The 9,176-nt window shown below is 34.0% G+C and overlaps 1 protein-coding gene across 8 annotated transcripts in view; it reads left to right on the top strand.

The window, feature by feature from the left end:
• The window catches only part of LOC107625359 (probable sodium/metabolite cotransporter BASS4, chloroplastic), a 10,576-nt gene continuing 1,896 nt past the window's right edge, over positions 497-9,176 (top strand). Inside the window, exons 1-12 of one of the 8 annotated variants that reach the window (XM_021115872.1) lie at positions 702-838; positions 967-1,046; positions 1,337-1,424; positions 1,570-1,677; positions 1,759-1,826; positions 2,746-2,824; positions 3,792-3,850; positions 4,153-4,221; positions 4,578-4,691; positions 7,081-7,102; positions 7,931-7,998; positions 8,834-8,919. In XM_021115872.1, coding sequence (XP_020971531.1) covers positions 1,337-1,424; positions 1,570-1,677; positions 1,759-1,826; positions 2,746-2,824; positions 3,792-3,850; positions 4,153-4,221; positions 4,578-4,691; positions 7,081-7,102; positions 7,931-7,998; positions 8,834-8,919 — 761 coding nt within the window. In that variant the 5' untranslated portion in view covers positions 702-838; positions 967-1,046. Of the gene's footprint in view, positions 906-966; positions 1,047-1,112; positions 1,252-1,336; positions 1,425-1,569; positions 1,678-1,758; positions 1,827-2,745; positions 2,825-3,791; positions 3,851-4,152; positions 4,222-4,577; positions 4,692-7,080; positions 7,103-7,930; positions 7,999-8,833; positions 8,920-9,176 lie in introns of all 8 variants that reach the window. The other 7 variants (XM_016327975.2, XM_021115871.1, XM_021115870.1 and 4 more) reach the window with 7 other exon arrangements.

Genomic DNA, 9,176 nt, shown 5'->3' with positions numbered 1-9,176 from the left:
TGTTTTTTTTATTGTAGATGTCATTGGAAAAGTACATCAAGAGATTAAGAAGAAAGAAAACCATACAAATTCAAGACACATCTTCGGAAGAAAAACATACATACAAAGATGGAACAAACAACATAATAGAAAGTGCATACAACTCAACAATTGATAAAGAACATGCCTTCAAAAGAATCTCGACAGAAAGAAAAAAGTAACAATTCTAACAATAACCAATAAAAAAAAAGGAAGATGAGCGCCACATAAAAAGACTAAATCCACCACTAAAACAAATACAAAAATTAAATTACCAAATAAAAATATCACTTTGTAAAACTCTAATATCCAAATTTTTTGTATTACAAATTATTTTAAAAAAAATAGTTTTTAAATTTAACTTTAATTTATACATATTTAATTTAATTTTATAATATATAATCATTTTTAATATTTATTATATACTATCGTTAATTTACCGAGCGGGTCTCATTCTAGTTTTACTCAATTCGGTAATTTTCTTTTTGACTAAACGAGAGATTTGAGTTGCACAATTAACCAATTGACTTGAACAATACAAGTAACCCGCGGGACTGCCACCCTTAGTTGTTAGTATTACAGCCTTGGAGCCATGTGGGAGACCACCCGCTCGCTCACCCTTACGCTGCTTCCTCCTACCACTACGACCTTCTCATATTTCTGTCGCCCCAACCTTCATTTCCCCCCGAATTACACAAAACCTTCCACCACTTTTCGCTGTCTTCCTTCAGCAGTTAAGGCTGCCAATTTTGGCCCCACAAGTTGGGTAGCTCTCCGTCCGAAATGCTCACCCGTAAGAGCCAGTGGCCAACCCCAACAGGTTCCTTCTCTTGTTCATCGTCAATAATATTTAAGTACGAACCAAAACTTTGGAGCTGAATTGAAATGTATTGACTGGCGAAAAACTTCAATCTTTTATGTTTCTATTTTTTTTAATCCCATTTTTAGGTTTTGGTCCCGTGTTTCTCTCTTTAAATTCCTTATTGAGAAAAGGAGCAATCGTAGAGATATAAGATATAACTATTTATGTAACTCTTCCTATTAGCTTAACTATTTTTGTGAGTAGTGATTTGATGACATGCTTTATGACTTAGAAGTGTTCGATCGTTGTTGACTCTAAAAGAGGGAATTTCAGCATACAAGACCAATAAAAAATGATAGAAAGGCTATGCAAAATTTTCACATGACTCCTACTGTTAGCTTAAGCTGTGGGAAAGGAAGTTTTATGACAAAGTATAGTTTTTTTTCTTTTTTTGTTATTTGAATTTGATTTATTTTTAAATTTATTTTTTCAATTTACTTCATTTTGGAAATTCAGATGGGTGGGACTGGAAGCAAAGGGACGAATGGATTGAGTTTGGTGCAACCCATTTTGAGGTTTGCTGGGAACAATCTTTTACCCTTGGGTAGCTCTCTGTCTTCCTGAGCATTCAAATTTTGCTTGTAATTTTTTCCCCTCTTCTTGTTGATCTTATTTTATGGTCTACTTAATTTTGTTATGTTTTGACAGATGACCAAATTAGTTGATCTGTGTTGTGGCAAAATATGCAGCTCTGGTCTCTGCGGTGGGATTAGGATTAGCATATCCCAGTCTTGGTTGTGCTGCTGATAAATACAATTTGTCAAAACTTGGGCCATTTGGAATTTTTATTATCTCAGGTTTGTTTTGGAGTCTACTCTCTTGCATTATGTGTTGTTTTTGGTGCTCTTTTTTCAAAGTGTTCTGATCTTTTCATGTAGGATTGATGTTGCGCAGTGAGGAAATCAGTGCAGCTGTAGAAGCATTCCCTGTTGGGCTGTTTGGGATAGTATGACCTTGAATTTCCTATATCTGCGTTTTATGGACTGATTACAAACGTAGCATTTTATATGGATAAACCATGCAATTGAAGTATGCTAATACCTTTTGTATATTGGTTAAAGAAATACCATTAAACAGACTATGCACAGAGCAATATGCCCCGAATATGGTATTTTTAATAACAGCTAAAAATGAATCATTATAATGTCTAGCATTTGTTTCCAATCAGTTACAGCAAAGCGTAGTAAAAGCTGTGGATTTTTCTTATTATTGACCAAGTTTTGCCTGATGGTTGAGGAATTACATGATAGAGAGGAGAGTAGAAAGAACACTCAACCCTCCCAAGACTAGAAACAAATACCAGAGTTAAAAGGCCTGAACTAATCCCTTCTTCGGTTTAGATAAAGTCAGTTAACTCACTTACTAGCTTAGAGCCCTGTTATTACTTCTGCGGTTCTTCCCAAAATATCCACCATCTTTCATTTCTTGCCTTAACAAAATTTCTCTAGCCTTTGGAAGTGGCTTCGGTCAAAGAATAATCTCATGATTTCCTTCAAGGTTTTATTAAGTACCAGGAGCAATATATGCATCTTGTTTTTCTCCTTGAATTTGGTTTTGCTCCCTTACTTCGGTTAACTTCCATTTGATCAAAAGTAAATGTCTTGACTGAGGCTGTTGTGATATTCCATATGTAGATTACCTTGTTCTAGGTCATGAAGAATGCCTTTTGATTTGAAAGACTGCAGAGACATAGTTTTTTTGCTGCCCCTCATATCTTCTTAGAACTACTGTATTTCATGAAGTTATCGCAGATCATCTTGATCATTGTGTTCAAAATGCCATTACATATCTATAGATCCCTAAAGGACAGGAGTAGATCAACTGATTTTTATTTATGTCTGAATGTGTGATGTGTTCTATGGCAGGTATCTATTTTATTTCTCACACCATACTTTTCCCGGATAATATTGCATATTCAGCTCCAACCCCAAGAATTTATTACAGGTTTTTCCATTTATTTTTGGTCTACTTCTAGCATGGGCTTGTATTGCATTGTTAAATGGAACTCTTAGTTGTTTTAAACACATGATGCTACTCGAGGATTTTAGCAATTTTGGACTCTTCAACACTCTTTAATTCGAGCGAAAAATGCAATTAACGTCCCTAACTATAGCCTAAGTTCACTTCACCTTCGAAGTTTTAAAAAATGAGACCTAACATCTCTTTGATTTACCTTGTTAACTTCTCCATCCAAATGGTCTATCAGCAATCATGTGACATTAGTTGGTGACAAAATTAGGCCCTCTATTCTCCTCCTTCTTATTCTCCCCCCTTTCCATACTCCTCTGGTTCCCTCTTCTCTCCATACCACAACCTTCCACATCACGTCCATTCACCAACCATTTCTATAATTATGGGAGACATGCAACTTGCAACATATGAAATTGAAGTTGGAGAAACTAAAAATTTCTATAATCAAAATCAATGTGGTCAAATTCAAGAATTTTATGATATAATATTGTTATTTCATAAATATATCCATAGTTATTGATTTTAATATATTTGTTCTCTTGTTTCTCCTTTATTACCTAAAACCCAATATCTCAATGATAACAGCTAGTTCAGGCATTTAGCAAGAAAAGGATGTTAAGATTAAATCTTATGAACACTAGTCTGGGACCTAACTCTGTTCCCATTGCAATAGCAAATTACTCTTAATTAATTCAAGCTGCATCCTGTTAATTCCCAGAATTTTCCACATTGAAGCTTATGACATATCTGTTACCATAAACTATTTCTGGTGGCCAGATTTGTTGAAGATTTGATTGTTTGCTGAAGGTATAACAAAGAAAAACATTAATTGAGTTGGGTTATGATAATTTGGGAAAATATAAGTTACAAATAAAAGAGGAAAAAAATTTATTTACTATTCATTCACATCTGGTTTCTAAATATTTCCACGTTTATACAGGATTGGCCATGTTTAATTGTATGCCAACCACATTATCAAGTGGTGTTGCACTTACCCAGGTACTGACAGTGTTCCTCTTCTCTCCTGTTTTTCTTCTGCATTTCTCTTTGCATCAATTTATATAAAGTTTTTCTATATCATCCAGTGAACTTGCATTACATTTGAGTTTAATGCTATGAATTGACATTGTAAAACAATTCTACATTGATATTCAATTAGATTCTTCCATTTGTATAGTTTATAAGAAAGCGTCGAATCATGCACTTTTCCTAATGTAGCAAATAAATGATTGCATATCTATGTAAATTTTTTTTAGTATATACTGTATACAAATTATATCCTTCCATATTTTGCTTTGCAGCTTGCTGGGGGAAATTCTGCACTGGCTCTTGCAATGACAGTAATATCTAACATGTTAGGGATTTTCATTGTGAGTCATTATGATTTGCATATTTACCATTTTTCGTTGAATTATCTTTGCTTTGTTAATATTATTTTTTCTGTGTCTCCTTTAATTTTATATTTGTGTTGCGCTTTTATTACACGACATTGTTGCTTTAGATTTGATTATATTTTCTGTGTGTGCTCCCTTTCTCTTTACCTCTTACGATTTAGATTGCAAATGCTTCTGTGGCTTTATTATGCTGAATAGCTTTCTTTAGTTTGCTGCTATTTCAAATAAGTGAACTAAATGTTTTAGTAATGATTTTGTGTTGGAAATTGGCTTAGTATTTGTTGTAATAAATAGTAATAATGATTCTGTAACAATGTTTCATCTTATTTTAGGTTCCGTTGTCCCTCAAAAAATTTGTAGCTGATGGAGTTGGAATGACCTTACCGACTCAACAGTTATTTAAAAGTCTCGTGCTGACTATATTAATCCCCCTTCTTTTGGGAAAGGTAATCTACTTTTCTTTAGCACTTTGTAACATAATATTGTGCTTATTCAGATATTTCTTGAGAGATGTGATATTGGAATGGAAATATAACTTCTCTCTGTCTCATCTTGCTGAGTTTAGGTTTATGAGGTGTGCAACTTTCTGAAACATTAATGATTTTTCCAACTACCCTCTGTCTTATTTAAACATTCCATAAGGGCCTTAACTTCTTGTTACACAGAATACTACATTTACCCATTATTTGTTTTGATGTTTGAGAACATTATCTTGAAACCAAACTTCCTGTGTGTAGTAAACTTATAGTCTGCTTTGATAAAAGGCAGTTTAGATGCTTGTCTGGTTTCTTCTTTTTATTTATTTAATACAATTGGTCATGGTGTAAAATAACTAGCAAGAAATCATCTCAGTTAAAGCATTTGTAAAGGGAGTATTCACAATTATGTAAAGAGTTGAATTCATTAGATTTAGGGATTTATTAGCTAATTATTCTAATTACTGAATGTGGTGTAAATTTCAAAGATAGAATTGACATAATATCAATACTCAGTTTCAAGTTAGTTCGAATATGATGGGAAACGTGAGCTACATGCACTAGGGAAACTAAACCAGAGTTGCAGCATGTGTAGGCAAGTGACGATGGTTTCAGTGACAGACAGTTAGGTATCTAGGTTCGATGAAAATGCATGCCACTTGGATAGTTGATGGTATAAAGACAGGGTATCTAGGTTCCACAGTGCTGGATTTACTGAAAAGACAGTGTTTTTAGTCCCATTGTCATCCCCAAGATTTTATCTTAGCTAGCAAATTGGAAATGAACATTTTGGTGTGAAATAAATTGACAGAAATCAACTCAGTCCAAGGATTTATATCGTGAACATAATAAATAATCATGTACTTTATTAGAATATGTAAACATGTTTATTAGGAGTTGTTAGACATTGTATACCTAATTCAACCTTTTCTGTGTAGTTGAAACATGTAAGTTATGTAATTTTCTTCTCCTTCCTTTCATCTTTTCATGGTATCAAAGCTCAGAGAAAAAGGCAGTCCTATTTGATTCATCAGAAAAACTCACTGCTCTAGTGCCTTCCAATAATTTTCTTTTGAAGCACTGTTGCCCTTCTGTTTCTTGCATCAGCACGGCTGTGTTGCCATTCTGACAGGCCAAAACGAGCATCCAGTGTTGTTTACTACTGTCAGCCGTGGCCCTCCATCACTGATTTTAATGATCAATCCCACCATCCACCTCGCCTCACCTGCACACTCAAAGCACGATATCCATGCCCTAAGTTCAATGTTTGATGTCCTGCCTCCATACGCAGCATCCTAATTAACCCATGGCACTTTCCACTCCCTGTGTGGTGCAGGCCACCACCTCTCCGGCCATTGCTTTGACCCGTATTCATTTTAGACCTGACATGTCATGCTATGTTTCCAATTTCAGTTTTTACCCTTGCTGTGTTCCATGGTTTTTGATCCTCCGGCTAATAATAGTTCTTGGATTGTTTCGTCTACCGATATGGTTAGATATTCAAATGTTAATTGGGCAGGTTCTTCTATTCATGGATGTTCACTTCTAATTTTGTGTACCTCTTGAGCACATTCCTATTACTAAATTAGAGTTTCATGCCACGAGAGAACCGAGCACATTTTGGTCAATTTCCATTTCATCAGAGAATATTGTTTGGTGATATCACCACAGATTTTGTGAATTCAAATGATCAACTAGGAGACATTTTCACCAAGTATTTGCAAGGTCTAGTGCTGAATTATAGTATCATGCCATGGCATCTGGCTTGAGCAAAATTTGGCTTAATCAACTTTTAAGGAGCTTAAATTTAAATTTGGGGAGAACAAGGAAAAGAAACTTATCTGTGTCAGTCAAGCTTCATACACATTGCCTCTTAACTCGGTTTTCCACGAGAGAACCAAACACATTGTGGTCAATTTCCATTTCATCACAAAGAATATTGTCTGGTGGTTGTGGTATCACCAAACATTTTGTTAATTCAAATTATTGACTAGCTGGCATTTTCACCTAATGTTTAAACCATAGAATGAGTTATCTATCTCACAAGCTTGGCCAATGTGATCTATATGCTCAAGTTTGGTGGGGAGTGTTAGAATCTAGAAATATGTTAATTAACCATATATTGATTGCAGATTAAGATATTGGTCTTTCTTTGAGCAGTTTATAGTAGTATTTTTCAATACGTCATTTTCTTTTTCTAATATACTATTCCGTATCTACTATTGGCTGTATGCATTACATTCCTTGTCTATTTTTCTTAGCAGATGCATTTAAACTGCAGAGTTAGACAGTCTTGTTCCTATTTTACACTCAATTTCATTGAAGTATTTTAATTTTCTTTGTTCCTTTCATTGGGCAGGTTCTACGTGAATCTTTTAAAGGTATGTTCTTTTGTCTATGCTTGTATGAGCAGACAGTTTGCACGTGTTTAGATACATAAAATAGAGAAATGTGATCTTAAATTTTTTATGAAAATAGCTGATACTGCTCGAGTTATAGTGCAGTGTCTGCTGCGTGCAAGCGCGTGCAAACATACTATTTATTAATGAAATTTGATTCATATTTTTCACATCCTGTATTTTCAAGTTGGTATGAAAGCAGATTCTGACCCAGCTGGTCTTTGCATCTGTCATGCACTTCAGAATATCATATTCTACATGTTTTTCTTGTGCAATTCCTTGTTCTTAACTGATATCCATCCAAAAGTGAATTCATATTCAAGCTCAGTAGTCTCTGACTGGTGAGACTCTTAGATTGCCACTAGATGTCACCCCATGCTCCCTGACACACTGCAACCCTTGAAGAGCATGAGAGTCAATGCTATCACTGTTAGATGTTATGGCTAAATATTTTCATTTTCATTCCTTTTTTTTCTCTGTCTTATTAACCGGTGCTCAACCTCTTTGCTGCTTTTCCATAATTGAAAAATCCTCAATTGTGTTTGGATCGAAATGTTGATTTTTGTTCAGGACCCACTGTGTTGCTATTGCCCATTCATTTGACCTCTTTAATCTCTTGGACAATTCCTTGTTCTTAACCATACATTTAGATCACTATTTAAAGCACTCTATGTTAATGTTATATGCTTCTTAGAACTTTTTAAGAGCTCTAAATATTGAGATGTTCACTTTCCATTTTTCTTTTTAATATTGTAAGAACTATGTTAAGTAATCAAGGAATATTTTGTCATGATTGAATCTTTGTTATAGATGTGGCTAACTTCGTTGACAGAAACCGTAAGCTTTTCTCAGGAATCAGTGCTCTTTTCCTTAGTCTAGTAAGTCAAATTCCCTTGCACTGCTTCATTCTTTCATTTCCTGAAGTTGGTGGTTTTAACATGTGCTTGTTGTTGGGATGCTTATGGTTTATTTTCTTTAAATTTGTACAAGATCATAAGTTGTAATAAATTGATTGTATGCATTTTCCTATATCTTATAATTGATTGTATAAGTGCACTGTTCATGGGATCATTGCTCATAAGTGATCTATCGATGGAAAAAAATAACCATTAGTTTGTGGTCATGTAATAATCTTTCCATACTTCTCTAGGCTGTTACAGTTTCCTACAAAACCAATGTCATACATGTGTTCTATTATAAAAATGATGTATTGATAGTGCTTTTCATACCCCTAAGATTGTTATAATATTTTTATATTTGTTTTCAGCATATTTCTTCCCTTGATATTTCGTCAAATTTGGTAATTGACCATTTAGAGATCAAACTATTTTGCTTTTATTATCATATTCCATTTGATTAAAGCTAAAATTGACTTTATGGATGCTAGAGTTTCATTTGGGGCCAGGTCATAATGAATTTTGTCATAATAAATACTAAGCAAGTGTCTGCATTCATAAATGCTTTGATTTAATTTGATACTCTAATGCTTATTTTAGTGGGAGGATAGAAGTTGGGTAAATTTTACCTAAATGAGTTTCATGTGTAACAACATACCTTTAGCAGTTAATCCTGTCACAAACAAAGTTATGATCATAGCTGTTTCTCAGGAACTAATTTTTCTTGTCGAAGTTGTTATATTTCATCGAGGCAGGTTGCTATAATTGGTTTGTTATGGTATGGTCAAATTGTGTCTAATTATATATTTTTATGCAGGTACCTTGGACTCAAGTTAGCAAGTCAAAGTCACTATTATTAACGGTGAAGCCTACAGTATTTCTTGTGGCTATTGGATTGGGAACGTAAGCTCACGAGTCAGTTGACTTTTATATCACAATTTTGACATAACTGGGAATGAGTTATTCTTCTTTTTCTTTAGTTGTTTATTTGCAATTTAAGTTCTAATATAAAAAGTTATGTTTCATTCTTCGATGAGTAAATAGAAATGAGACCCAGTATTTATAATTTTTCAACATTATATGATATATGCCTATGTTGTATAGGTCATATTTTGCATGGGTACAGTTTTCTGATTCCCCATATATATAGTACTTAAGTT

This window comes from Arachis ipaensis, chromosome B02 (genome assembly GCF_000816755.2).
Source record: "Arachis ipaensis cultivar K30076 chromosome B02, Araip1.1, whole genome shotgun sequence".
NCBI classification, from domain to species: Eukaryota; Viridiplantae; Streptophyta; class Magnoliopsida; order Fabales; family Fabaceae; genus Arachis; species Arachis ipaensis.
Note: the sequence above shows the minus strand (reverse complement) of the source record. Positions and strands in the feature narration are given on the sequence as shown.